Source organism: Zeus faber, assembly GCF_960531495.2.
Source record: "Zeus faber genome assembly, chromosome: 18".
Taxonomy (NCBI): Eukaryota; Metazoa; Chordata; class Actinopteri; order Zeiformes; family Zeidae; genus Zeus; species Zeus faber.
Genome location: NC_137210.1, coordinates 19,792,705 through 19,807,116, shown reverse-complemented (window position 1 = coordinate 19,807,116; position 14,412 = coordinate 19,792,705). Strand labels below are relative to the sequence as shown.

The 14,412-nt window shown below is 44.4% G+C and overlaps 1 protein-coding gene across 1 annotated transcript; it reads right to left on the bottom strand.

The window, feature by feature from the left end:
- Positions 1–359: 359 nt before the first annotated feature.
- On the bottom strand, positions 360–5,228 carry mnx2a (motor neuron and pancreas homeobox 2a; the record flags this gene model as incomplete). Its single annotated transcript, XM_080018885.1, has 3 exons — positions 360–725; positions 2,907–3,067; positions 4,775–5,228. 3 exons carry the CDS (start codon positions 5,226–5,228, stop codon positions 360–362), a joined length of 981 nt encoding a protein of 326 aa, XP_079875011.1.
- Positions 5,229–14,412: the final 9,184 nt, after the last annotated feature.

Below are 14,412 nucleotides of genomic sequence, written 5' to 3'. Positions count from 1 at the left end.
TGCTTTTACCCCAAATAATTTATTCTTAAGTACGTCAAATTTCCATAATTAATTGAAATCGACAGGTTGGGATCACATCAGGTCAATATCACAGCAGGATTCCTCTGGCACTGCTCTTTCACAGCAATTCATTTGCATAATAATACAACAAATACAACAAAACAAATGATGCTTCCCACTGTTACGGAGAAAATGTGTTGCCAGGAAATTCAGATACGCAGCAACAAAACATTTGATAGACGTCAGCTCCCTGATTAAATGTATTTATAATAATACACACACTGCAAAGTATTCAATTTGACCGGTTTTGAAACACTGAATATACACATTACAATAAAAGCATGCTAATTCATTTCTTTCTATAGGCAAACCCTGGTCTTCATCCCCGGGCCTCCATCCTCCACGCCCCCCTCGCAGTAAGGGCCGTAGCCCCCGGACGCTGCACTGCCGTGCCTCAGGAAGCCTCTGGAGCCAAAGGAGCCGGCCCCCATCATCGCCATCTCCTCCTCTCCATCGTCATGGTCATCACGGTCGTCCTCATCCTCCCTGTCAAGCTCGTCTTCATCCTCTGGACCGGAGCTGTGGGTGTCATCCAGGGGCTTGGCGATGCGTTTGCCCACGTCAGAGCACTCTGTCTCGGACAGAGAAGAGGTGGAGGCGGCCTGCTCCTTGATTTTACGGCTGCGTTTCCATTTCATACGTCTGTTCTGGAACCAGATCTTAACCTAGTGGAGATAAAATTATAATTATATGAATAACATCAACAATCACTGTGGAAAAGTGGAATCTGCACAAGCAGAGTTCACAAGTTCAAAGGGGCCCTCTTCAAAATGTTAGGCATTAGGACATGGTTTTTATGCTAACCAAATATTTATATGTACAATATGTCAGTTGAATGTATTTTCGAATGGAGTTCTCAAGGCTCTAAATGTATGGGCCTCGACATCAATATTTCCTGGTGTGTTCGTGTTTTGTTTAAAACAGAAACATTTCGAAACATGCACTCCTGGTATCAATATGTGATGACAGAATAAAAAAATGTATATATTCATAAATATATTTCAAAATGAGGCATAGTACAGTACGACCTGTGCTGGATTTGATATGAAGGGTAGTGGACAAATATTATTAAAAGAAACTGTTTATAGATATAATAACATTAGATAAGATAAGACAACACTTTATTATGAGTAGGCTTACTTCAGGAGTAATCAGCTGTCAAAGAACACACACTATTTCTTCAGGGTTAGGGTTAGGGTTAGGGTTCGGGTTGATAATTTTTTTGGAACTATTTATTCTAATAAAGTACCATAATAATCATGACAATGCAGGGATTCACATATACACATTCACATGTAATACAATTTTTATTATAATATGTGATAATCATATAATAATTATAATAAATATAGCTGCAGGCAGCAATACACAGGGTCCAATTTTCTGACTTTTCATTAAACGCAGCATTGGCTGACGTAATGACGCGGTGACGCAATGTTTCAGAGTCCTGGTGACACGCAGAATGACTAATACAAGCCAAAACACTTGCTGCGTGTTATGTCTTTATCCTAAAAGTTAGAAGGTGTCTGTCTACTATCTGTAGTGCACAGAGTCCCGCCTCACGGTGTCTCTGTGGTAGGAAATCACTCCATGTGGAAGTTCCCAACAACACGGTTCCATTCAAACGGATTAAACACTGCATGAGACTTTTCGGCAACTTTTCAAACTTTTGGGACTAAAATAAAACGGACAGGACTCAGACCCGTTGCTCTGGAGCTGCAAGCGAACTCCGTGTGAGAGGACACAAACACCGAATATGTATTGGATTGTTTTCGACTCCTACAGTTTGAGTGTTACGAATGGCTCGAATGCCGCAAGATGGAGGGGAGACGGCACCGGGTTAGATGCGATCAGAATGCGTTTATCTTTACCAAAAGTGCAAAAGATATAAAATATCTTGAAAAAAAAAACAGCAAACGTCAAGCAGGTAAGACAATACACACACAAAGTTTGTGAACACTAAAGAGCGATGGAGTTTACACTACATAGCCAATAATAATACATTTAGATGCAGGCAGCAATACACGGGGTCCAGTTTAGTCATATTAAGTCATTAGTAAGTCATTAGTCATATTTACGTAAATTTAGTGGTGACTTCTTTCCTTGGATTAAATATTCGATAGGTTACATTTCCATGAAATACGGAAAATGTTGGCGTATTTCCTGGTTCCTGGTTCATGAATGCATCACTCACTCGCGCAGTCGACGTGGTGACAAGTTTCTGTGGATTCATGTATTTTTTTCGTGTTTTTTCATGAATATGGCAAAGTAAAGGTGAACAAAGAGATAAAATATCGATGGAAGAGATCCACGTACATAAGCACACACACACACACACACACACACACACACACGCCTAGTTTGTACAGAGCAAGTCGAGACCGAATTGGCAGTCTGAACCATAATGAGCACATTTATAGTACATAGTTTGAGGACGTCACAAAAAGCATCCTACTTTAAATCTCATCCCATGCCATTCGTTTTCAAACGTTGGCGTGTCGGTGACGCACGACCATCCGGCCGCTTTGGGTCACATTTCGTCGGTTTCCACTCATTTCTGCACCGCATGTGGATCGATTTGGATGTAACCTCAACCACCAGATGTTTGCGACGTCCCGGTTCTAACCACACATCAACCACGTTCGTAGCTTCTGCCGTTGTTCTGTGGCAGACAGTTTTAGCCCGAAAAATTCAGAGGGAGACAATCCGAACAATAACAGTATGGGATCGGGCGGGCTGGACCCCTAATTGTTATTATTATTATTAGTAGTAATAATGTTAGTATTATTATTATTATCTCTTCCCTGGGAGCAGCGTGGTAGTTCGAATTGACTTCACCCTCTTACCTGCGTCTCGGTCAGCATCAGTGAGGTGGCCACCTCGAAGCGTTTGGGCCTGGACAGGTACTTGTTCGTCTTGAACTGCTTCTCCAGCTCCAGCAGCTGCTGGCTGGTGAAGGCCGTCCGGGGCCTGCGACACTTCCCCAGCAAGCCTGGCTGAGGGATGGCTGCGCGGAGGAAGAGAGAGACACAAAGACACAAATTGTAGGAGAGCAGAAGAGAAGAAAGGGGGCGTTAGGTCTCAGAAAAAAAATTTGAAAGTAAGTAAGAAAAGTACTGTGATGCTTATGGGAAAATTTCCGTCTCAAATACATGTTGATCCAAGGCACTCACATGGAATATAATATTTAAATTGTTTCATTTGAACATGGCCATAATAGAAATAATAGGGAATTGGGGTATTATTTGATATTTTAAAATTGGGGATGTTAGATCAAAATGTGTTTGTCTTTTGTCTTTTCCTTGGCTGATGAATGTGGCTGTCATTTCAACCTCTTCCATTTTTAAGGAAATAAATGTCTTTGTCTATCAAGTTTACAAGTTTGAAAAGTTAACAAGAATAGAAACAAATGAAAAGCTCTGAATAGGTAGACTGATACAGCTCTACCTGACCACCTGCCTGTGTTTTTTAACAATTTTCTCTATGTTGACATTTGGATTATTGCTCTAATGTGGTTGATGTAAGGACATGAGATTACACTGTGATAGGGTAATAAAATCTTGCAGAGATGCATTACCTTAATGAAAATGCTATAATCTATACATCTATCTCTCTATCTATCTCTCATTCAAATGATATGTCTCTTGCAGTTATAACCACAGCATATTTTTATCAGATAAATTGTCTCTAAAATATAGGCTTATACAGTTGCATAATAACCTATTAGACCCATATCCTTAAAACGATGTATTTATGCTATTATACTGTAGTGGAGACAAGATAACATAAAGTAAGAAAAGATAAGATAAGTCTTTATCACCCCCCCCCCCCCCCCCCAGGAAAATCCAGAGTAATTATGTCTTCATAATGAATGTTATTGACTAAAAAAATATTTATTCTTTGTTTATTCTAATGAAGTAGGCCTACACTAATACACATGGCAATGCAGGAATGTTCACACTATAATAATGTTGTAATATCAAAAGAATGTTCTACACCACTTCAATGTTGTATGCTGAACAGTGGAACCCAGAAGATTTTCATATTTTTAAATCTGAAATATCACAAAATAATCACTGTGCTGTCATGACACGTTCATGTGTATTGGGTTTTTTTTGTTTGTTTTTTTTTGCAAAACTCCACTCAACGAAAATTCAATACCGCACAAAGAGGTGATACTAATACCTTAACTATATCATCGATCGAGCCATTCAATTGCTTAAAACTTCCAAGGCGGTGCATAGGCCATACGACCAGGAGGCCGAGTACATAAATACTACTATAACGAAAAAAGAACCTGCTACTCTGAAAAAAACACTTATCAGAAAAAGTCAACGATTAAAACGATAAATATTATGAAAAACTAAAAACTACCGTTAACGAAACAAAAAGCCACCGCTATTAAAAAAAAAACGACAACTCCAAAAATAAAAAAACGTACTATATAAAGAACAGAGAGGGTATACCATATTATATAAAAAAACAAATACAACCATAAAAACTGCTGCCTTTACTACATGCCCTAAGAGTAATTTCTGATAATGATCCTTTATCAAACCCTAAAAAATTGTATTGCAATCCAGCGTAAGTACTACTTGTCACCATGAGGGATTGTGATTAAATATTTGAGAATTCCTGCATTCCTGCCTTTTTGTGTTTGTTTTGCTCCAGTCATAAAGTTCAGATGAAGGTAAAACATTGCCTCCTACTGTACCTCCATAGTCTCCCAGTCTGGGCATCACCCCGGCTCGGATCCAGGGCTCCACGGCCCCCTTCAGCTGCTCGGGACAGGGCTGGGCCAAGTGCGTGAAGCCCGAGTAGAGGAAGGCGGGATGCTGGCCTCCAAGAGCCGCCAGGGGATACATGGAGCCCGGGCAGAGTCCCGAGAGAAGGGCCTGGGGCAGACCGGGGAACCCCGACTGGGAGAAGTGGAAGAGCGGGGACTTGGAGAGGATCCCGGCCTGGATCCCGACGTGGATCCCGGTCTGGACCGGCACCTGGCTGACGGGTGTGCGCCTCGGGGAGGGCGTCTCGGACCCGGGGCAGGACAGGGGACTGGCCCCGGGGCTCCTGCTGTACGACTCCGGCGATCCGTCGTCCCTGTCGGCCCGCGGCCCCAGGTCGTGCGCTAGGAGCGCGTCGATGCGGAAGTTTTTGGAGTTCTCCATGCCAGTTGTCATATTCGAGACTTACAAAAACAGCAAACAAATAATAATATTTAAAAAAATTATATGACAACGTCCTTTAAAATTAAAAAAAAAATATATATATATATATAATTAGATTTTAAATAATAATAAAACTGAATCAAAACCAAAAAAACACAGTCTAAATAAATACATGTAAATTACAAAAAAACAACCGTGCGGGGTAGTGTTGTGCACCTCTCCTGTGCAAGCATGCGTCCTCTACTGTTCATTCCTCCCCGAGCCTCCCTCGGCGCGAGTGGGAGTCGCTGCAGCTCAGCCTCCTCTGCACCGATTGGACGGAGCCAGGGGCCACAAGGTCAGGACACCCAGACACACACGCCTTGCGGGCCATTAACACCAACCACATCTGCTTCCTTCACTCCCGCGGACCCGAGGGAAACCGAAGAAAAAAATAATAGCGATAGCAATAAAAAGTTCAGTTCGGTCACTGACGGAGAACAAGAGCAACTTTTGAAGTTAAGTGACGTTAGTAGCCTGTATGCAAGGAGGGGTCCGGCCAACCCCCCCCCCACCCAGTGGGTCCTTCGAGAGGTTCCAGGGGGTCCAAGCTTCACCATCATTTTGTTTACACAACGTTGGCACCGTGAGAAAATGTTCAATAATGACTTTTTTGACCCAGGTTTAACTGTTATAGACCGTTATGGAGGTTTGGCATTGGGATCCAGGAGACAAAACCCTGTCAAATGGGGTCAGTGGCCAAATGTGTATCACATTGTTTGGGTTGTCTGTCTGTCTGTCTGTCTGTCTATCTGTCTGTCTGTCTGTCTATACATATGTGTGGGTTGGGGGTCGAACTGCAAAAAAATTGTAAATCAGAATTTTTTTTTTCCAAATGTAAACAAAGCTCTTTCTACCTCTCTCTCCCCCTCTCTCTCTCTCTCTCTCTCTCTCTCTCTCTCTCTCTCTTCTCTTATCTTTCTGTTCTCTCTCCGTCTCTCCCGCCTCGTTTCTCCCAGGTAAACACGCGCCTGCGCACAGGCGTATTGTTCCTCCGTCCCTGGCGACCGAACCTTAATTAATATCACTTTAAGGGACGATAAAAACCCATCACCGGCGGTTTACGACGCCCTCTTCATTACGTTTTTATTGTCCGTCCGGAGTCGACAGGAACTGGGCGCGTGCGGCGGCTGACGAGCTCAATTACTGGTCATCAGGACGCGGCGGTGCAAACACGGGGGCAGTAAAAAGGCGGCGCCCCCAACCACCTGCGGCCCACGGCCGCTCGGAGGTGCCGCTCCTCCCACGACACACACGGCAGGAGGTTTGCAAGCAAAATATTTGTTTTTATCTAAAGGTCTTATACCGTCCACAGTTAAAGGTGCAGGGCGTAGGATTTAGTGGCATCTCAGCAGCGACGTTGCAGATCGCCACCAACTGAACACCCGGCACACATCTACGCAGCACAACATCGCCAAATATTCTTCGCGGCGAACATCGCGACGACGCCCCGCGTAGAATGACTCCCTTTTTTTTTTTTTAGCCTGGTTTCAAAACCGCGCGGTGGGGGGGCGGGGGGGGGGGGGGGGGGTGTCTCCCAGGTGACAAGGCATGGACCCGTATCGCTGCGGGCGCTGTCGTTTTAACGGAACGGCTTTTGGCGAAGGGTTACGAATGAACCGCCGACGCCGTCCACGAGGCGCCGCGCGGAACAACCGCCCTGCGCGTTGAGGCTGAATGAATCCCTCTGAATTTAATTAGCAATAAATTGTGTCTTTCTTCACGACATTTGAACTCCTTAACTTGTCGACCTTGTTCGCTGCCGGGGCGGTAACGAGCGAGGCACTCAGGATGGAACCCGGTTATAACGGCTCCGTCCCGGAGGCCGTAAAAAAAAAAACGGCCCAATAAAATGATTAAACCCCTCTGATCCCGGCTCCAACAGATAGGAGAGAGAAAGGGCGCTCGTTATACGATTTAATAAAGTGGGCCGATGGCGGCGCGATAACCGTGCCCAAATCACATCATTTGAGATAAGTCGGGATCAGTCCCAGATGTCGCCGGAGCAAACAACCTTCTCTATCAATTTCGAGGGTACAGTGTCAGTATTAAGGAACAAGTTTCACACCCGTGAGAGATAAGGCGGTCGATAATAGCGGTTGCATTGTAATTTATGGTTACAGCCTTATTAAAGAGACAAGAACAAAGGAGCCTTTGTGTTAAACGACACCGCACATAGTACACGTGTCAATTATCAGGTTATGAGGAGACAAACACAGAGGGTTCATGCGCTTGACACGGCATTTGTCTCCAGGGATCAATGATCTGAAAATGCACCGATTATTGCTTGTTTTGTATGAGTTTGTTATTAACAGCATATGCATATTTACACCAAGAGTTAACTTTGATGCGTAAAAACACTTCACTTATTCAACCCCTTTGTTAGTTTTAATTTGGTGTTAATGGCGCTTCCTCCTTCGCTTCTGCTGTGAGGACGTACTCTGGGGAGATAGGACGAAGAAGGCACAGATGCTGCCCCAATCACAAAAGTTGGAGTATTGTGTATTGGCGGCCCAGGAGTGTTTTCCAAAAGGCTTTTGGAAAAAACACACACACAAGCGCGCACATGCACACACACACACACACCCACGCACACGCATGCACACACACACACACACACACACACACACACACACACACACGCACGCATGACACACACACACAGCAGAGCACAAGTCTTATTATGCACAAAATACACAAGAGCCAGCCTTGGCTCCAATCCCCTCTTGTGTTTTTTTGTGGCCATAAAAAAACCATTCACTTTGCCTCCATTCATACACAAATGTGACACAGCAGTTAACCCTGTGGGTGATTCCGTCTGACCTCCAGTTAACAGGCGCTCGGGGTCGCACCGTTTTACGCCACCGCGCCCGTGGAAAAGCCGGGCGGCTAAATCAAAACCAGAGCACTTTCCCTAATGAAGGCACTTGCCATCAATTGTGTAAAATTGGGAAAACCAAAAGTCAAAATGCCTGCAGACTTAAAATGGTGATTTATTTACCTTCCATCATGGATATATACAGTACTGTATATGCATGTATGTATGTATGTATGTATGTATGTATGTATGTATGTATGTATGTATGTATGTATGTATGTATGTATGTATGCATATTTGTATGTATGTATGTATATAATATAATAAAATTTAATACAACAGAATGGCACACACACACACACACACACACACACTTAATTGAAATTATACAGTAAATAATGCTCAAATGCTTTTTTTTTTTTTTTTTTTTGCTCACATATAATGAGATGCTTAGGAGGCCCGATGTGTGAACCTGGTTATCTTTGAGCCTATATAGCCCCCGGAGACACAGAATCCCCCCCAAACGGCTGACAGATAGGCCGTCATTAGGCCTGTTGTTCCCCTCCTGTCTCCCGTGTCCTATTGTCGCAGCTATTCTCATATCTGTCCGTATCGTCCTCCATTGTCTCGGCGCCGCCGCCTGGGCCCCCTGATCGGCCTAATGGAGCGCGGTGGAGAAGAGCACTTCCTGGTCGGAGCGGCAATGGGCGTGCAGCGCGGCGGGGCTTTCGAACCCGTCGAGGAAACGCTCTGATTGATGGCGGCTGTCACCGCCGAGACAGGGGCGCAGTGCGGGGGGACAGAGGACTGGGAGGGGCCGGGGAGGGGGCTGAGGGGCGAGAGATTGGGAGATTACTACTTAGCACGGTAAACAGTCGGACGGCGACACAATGAGATCAGGCTCCGGGGCAGGAGTGGGAGGTGGGGGGAGGAGGAACACGGGGGGCGGGGGTGGGCGGGGGTGGGTGGGGTCAGATGAGGTGACACAGCTAATTAGTCCTCCGTGAATGAGAGGAGGGGACGGACACACGTAGGGCCGGCGGGGACACAAAGGGCGGGGCGGCGCCGGAGGCGGCGGGGCGGTGGTCGGGTGGTGTCGGGGCCGGCGGCGGGACGGAGCAGTTAGACATCTGTCGCTCCGTGGGAGACCCCGAGCGCCGGCTCGATGGGAACCCGACCCGGCGGCCCCCGAAACATGTCCTACACCGGCACATGAATGTGAAACGCTGTTGTGACGCTATTCAGGTCCCTCTGAGTCGAACGAAGCGTGAAATGGCGGATTATTGACGTTTTGGAAACTTTTTTTTTTCTAAGTGGAGGCTAATAGACTTGTTCTCACACAGACTTTGAGTAGATTGAGACATTGAGACAATTACTCTGAAATAATATGATCATAACGCCCTCGTTTCTGGCTTGACCTTGAGGACCAGTGGCTCCTTTCGCACCTTAACTTCTGCTTGACTTCCCCTCGTTGAGCCAACCATGCCTCCCACAGAGGGTTTGGGTATTTTACAGTTCCCATGGAGATCCACTAAAAAGAGCTTTTTTGCGGAGCGGTATTGGAGGTCTGCTGATGTCGATACAGGAAGTCACTTCACACACAATATATAATAATAATATTTGGAATAATAATAATTGTGATCCGTCCAAATGTTACCTGAAAAATGGGACCATCCATGAAAAAAAATCCTATATATACTGTATTTTATATATCCTTCTATGAACTTTGAGCTCCTATTAGTTGTTTGATTGTTTATATGAACATTTAGAGTACAGAGCCAAAACGAGCCAAAATGTGTGAGTGTCCAGTTACTTATGTACGTGCATTTCTCGAAGTTTGAGCATGTCCTTTGAAATGGCTTTCACGAGTCCAGAGCCCGGACACGTACGCGTTGGTGACGTTTTCCGTCCGCTATCGAGGCCTCGGCGTCACAACGAGCCTCGTCACCGCCCAGACAGCGGTGACACCGTGAACACCCTGAGATTTTTACTTTTCCTCGCTTCGTCTTCTTTTAACCCGGAGAGTCCAGACCCAAACATGAAGCCGGTGGGACAGAGCGGACGGCTGAGCGATGGCGACTCCTCTCATAATCAACTTCTCTCCTCCTCCTCCTCTTCCTCCTCCTCCTCCTCCCTCATCCCATCTTTCTCTGACTACGACTCCTGTGTTTTTAATCCAGCCCTAATCATTTGCTCCATATCCCTTCATCTTCTCCACCGCGGAGAGAGAGGGAAAGACATTAAATGTGACAGTTCAATTAGCCCCGTGGTCAACTGGAACTCCCACCAATTCCTGTTTGCCGGGTTTAATCAGAGGTGCGTGTGTGTGTGTGTGTGCGTGTGCGTGTGTGCATGTGTGTGTGTGTGTGTGTGTGCGTGCGTGTGTGTGCGTGTGTGTGGGTGTGTCTGTGCTTGTGTGTGCGTGTGTGTGTGTGTGTGTGTGTGTGTGTGGGATACATAATTCATCGGCACCTCACTTGACCCCGCCGTTCCGCCGCCTCTCTCTCCTCTCCCCTTGCCTGTGTTTTATTGCTCCGTCACCTGGAAAGTTATGGAATTCCTAAATAGACCGGATCGGATCCCCGGACGTTTAACAAGCGAAATCTGATCTCTGTGTTGTTTACCTTACGAGCTTATTGGTGTCATTGCGCCGAGCAGGTTATCAGTCACGACGTGATATATGGTTGTAACCCAATTTTCATTAAACCCAAGTGCAGTAAATGCAGCAACTTGTTGGACAACCACACCACGGGGCTGTTCCTATCTAACATTTCCATGCGTACTCATACACTTTTATACTTAAATTTCAATATGTAGACATGAAAAAAATTGCGGAAAAAAAGCCAGGGTTAGTCGATGGACGTTCAGCCAGAATACTGAACCACAGCTGATTAAGTTCAAATGAACATTTTGCAATACTTTTTCCAACGTCTTCCATTTAGGATTTGAATTGCTGTATGGTGGTGTGACGCTGTGGGACGTTGGCGATATGGGGACATTATAGGGTCATCATAGCCACACGGCACAGTCGGGATGGTTGTATCAAAATAAAAGCACGGCATCTGAACTTTGGTAGAAATTCAGTAAAAAAAAACACATATAAAGTGATATATGGTTCCATAGATATAAGTGGATTATAGCCTTTATGAAATAGCCTTGTCTAGTCGAAACCGACCCGTGGCACGGATTTGGACCAGGACCCACCGGTTGAGAAATCGCTGATCCCGGGGGCGGGGGGGGTTAGCGGAGGAATTAGTTTTGCTGTAATTGGTCGTTTTAACAGCGGGGGGGGGGGGGGGGGGGACAGGCTGAGAGGAGGGGCGGTGTCACTTGTTGATTTATGTCATATGAGCTTTCATTTCCCTAATTAGAATCCCTCCGTCCACTTTCTCCTCAGTGCCCCCCCTCATGCCTCCTCCCTTCCCGCCATCCCCCTCTCGTCGAGCCGTCCAGTGACAACACAAAATGAATGAGCTGAATCAACGAGTGGCCGATCACTGTAGTTTTTAATTATCGGCGTTAATGGCCAGCGATCTGTTTATACAACGCCACCAAATGATTAGTGCGGTCACTGTACCTCCCCAGAGGGTCTTTTTTTTTGTTTGTTTTTTTAAAATGGGCCTTTTACGCCACGCTTAGTTCTAAATTAAAAACATTACAACCCGCGACACCTCTTTTTCGTCGGCATTAGCCAGTGCTGCTTTGTAATGGCTAACTGGTTCTGTTAAGGCTTATCTCCCCAAACGGTGACCGATACAGTATGAGGCTGGAATCCTCAAGTTAATATTAGAGCCGACTGGTCAAATTGCCCTTCAATATAGATTAGGATTTTAAATAAACCTGGGGTGACTCCAGAATGCACGGCGTGGGAAAACATTCGCTTTTCCACGCGGCTCGGCCTTGAAAAACAGCAGATAAAGGTATTATTAAGAGGAGGGAGGAAGAAGGTTGCAGATGTTAGGGAGGAACAAAAAAGAAAAAAACGTCCCACATGGGTAATATCTCTCCCAAGGTCACAAGAAAGGGTGTCAGACACACACACACACGCATGCGCATCCATGCACATGCACACACACACACAGGCACGCACGCACTTGTGCACACACACACACACGCACACGCGCATGCATACACGCACACACACCCATGTACACACACAGACACTCAAACCTGTACCGCTTCGGAGCTGCTTTTGCTTCCCTGTAATGAGCTCCTAATGAGCCGTGTGCAGCTATTTCCTTATCCATATCAGTCCCACAGCTGCATGTGTTCTCATGCACCCAAACAGGGAATGTCTGAGGTGTGATTAGATAGACAGTGCACGACGGAGAGGTCACCTGGTCCAAAGTAGGAGTTCAAGTCTCAAGACTCAAATGTTATATTTTTATTTAATTTTATTTAATTTTATTTTATTTTATTTTATTTTATTGTAAATCATCAACATATATCTTTGTTTTTGCCAAATCAGATTCTCCATTTTGGTTTGCCATGCATTCATTTTTGGAAGTGATCCATGAATAAGTTAATGCTGTCGGAGTGTGTGTGGAGATTTTCTAAAGCTTATTTAAAAAATTTGTTTTAAAATGTTTCAACAGATTGACTTAATAATTGCAAGTAGATGCAATTATCTCATCAAGGACCTGGGATATTGTATAAAATGTTATCAATGTTGTGAATACACACAAACACAAATAAAGGGAAAACATATGTCCATATTGAAAACATATGCAACACACATTTTGAGTCACCGTCAGCAACCCGCGCCATTAATGGGCACATTTGTTTCTTGTGTCCGTAAGTGCATGTAACCATATAACTTTATTAATTGAATCACGAATGGTGCAGCAGAAGCCCATGCAGCTCTTCCCTCTCCTTCCTTTCTCCTCTCCCTCCCTCCCTCCGTTCTGGCCTATTGACATGGTAATGTCGACAAATTGATGAAGCCATTGAGTGCGCTGGTGACACGAGGGTAAGAGGGGACACAAACTCGCTGCCACCCAGCAACACCCATTAATCACATCTTTACACGCACGCCCTCATCATGGCTTCCAGGCGGACACACCGTCAGCGGCGAGGAAACGCTCCCTGCCTCCCTGTTTCTCTCCCCTTTCCCTCTTCCCATTTTGTTCTTCTTCTTTATTTATTATATATTTTTTTTTATCCCGCTCAAGTGTTTCTGCATCTCCATGATATAGACACTCCGCAAACAGAGTTTTGATGACTTAGAAAATCTATGTACACAGAGTTTATTATAGGGGAGAAAAAGCGGCACAAGGTCAAATGCCAACAAAGGGTGAATTGGATTTATTATGTTAAGTAAATTACATTATTGAAGCATTCTTATTCATAAATCCTGAGGAGGCTTGAAAACTAACAGCAATCATGGAAAACAACATTTCACACTTAAGGTGAATGTAAATTTGAAAGTCAGGATAATTAGACACAATTATTCCTCTGTTTTTATTCCTAAAATATATCATTAAAAATACATATATTAAATTGCTCCTGACTCACAGCAAAAATAATATTTATTTAAAGTGTGCCTCACTGGGCCGTTAGTGAGGCTGGCGTTTTAAAACACGGGAAACAAAAGTGAAAGAGGGAAAACTAAAATAATTAGATTTCTTGATAAGTTTGAACAAATTGATTTCCCATAAACAGGAGATTGTGTTTTTCTTACGGTCAGGAGGTGTGTTCTTCATTTCATCACTAGATTTATGCCGGCGTAAATCACCTTGTTGGCGGCCAATGTGTCGACACACACACACACACACACACACACACACACACTCCATAATGAAATCAGCCTTGACACTGGGGCGGATCAATGCAGGTCAATATAATCAACTAACAGCACGCTCACAAAGCAGGCCTGTGTCAGTTCTGCAGCTTTCGTGCCAAAACCCGAAACGTTTTTGGAACAAATTAGTTGTTGTTTTTTTTATAGTATTGCATGAGGGGGTGTGGATTTCATCAATATTAATAATGAGGCACATGACTGCCCTCAATTGTTGTAATTAGGCATAGTTTGAATATTCAACGGATGCAGATTTTAAACAGTTCAACTTTAACTCGATAAGCTTTACGTTCTAATTTTATTAATTAAAATAAATAATAATATATATTTTTCTTTTATGTGTTGGGGGGTTATATTAATTTGTAATTCTAAATCAAGTCAGCTTTAATTTCATTGCCTTCGTTAGCAGTGAAGATAACAACATGATGCTTTCGGGTTTCAGAACATTGCAATTTTCCCCCGCGTATGAAGGCAACAACGAGATGGTCTCAAAGCAGGAAGCCGGATAAGAACTACACTGTTAAAATACT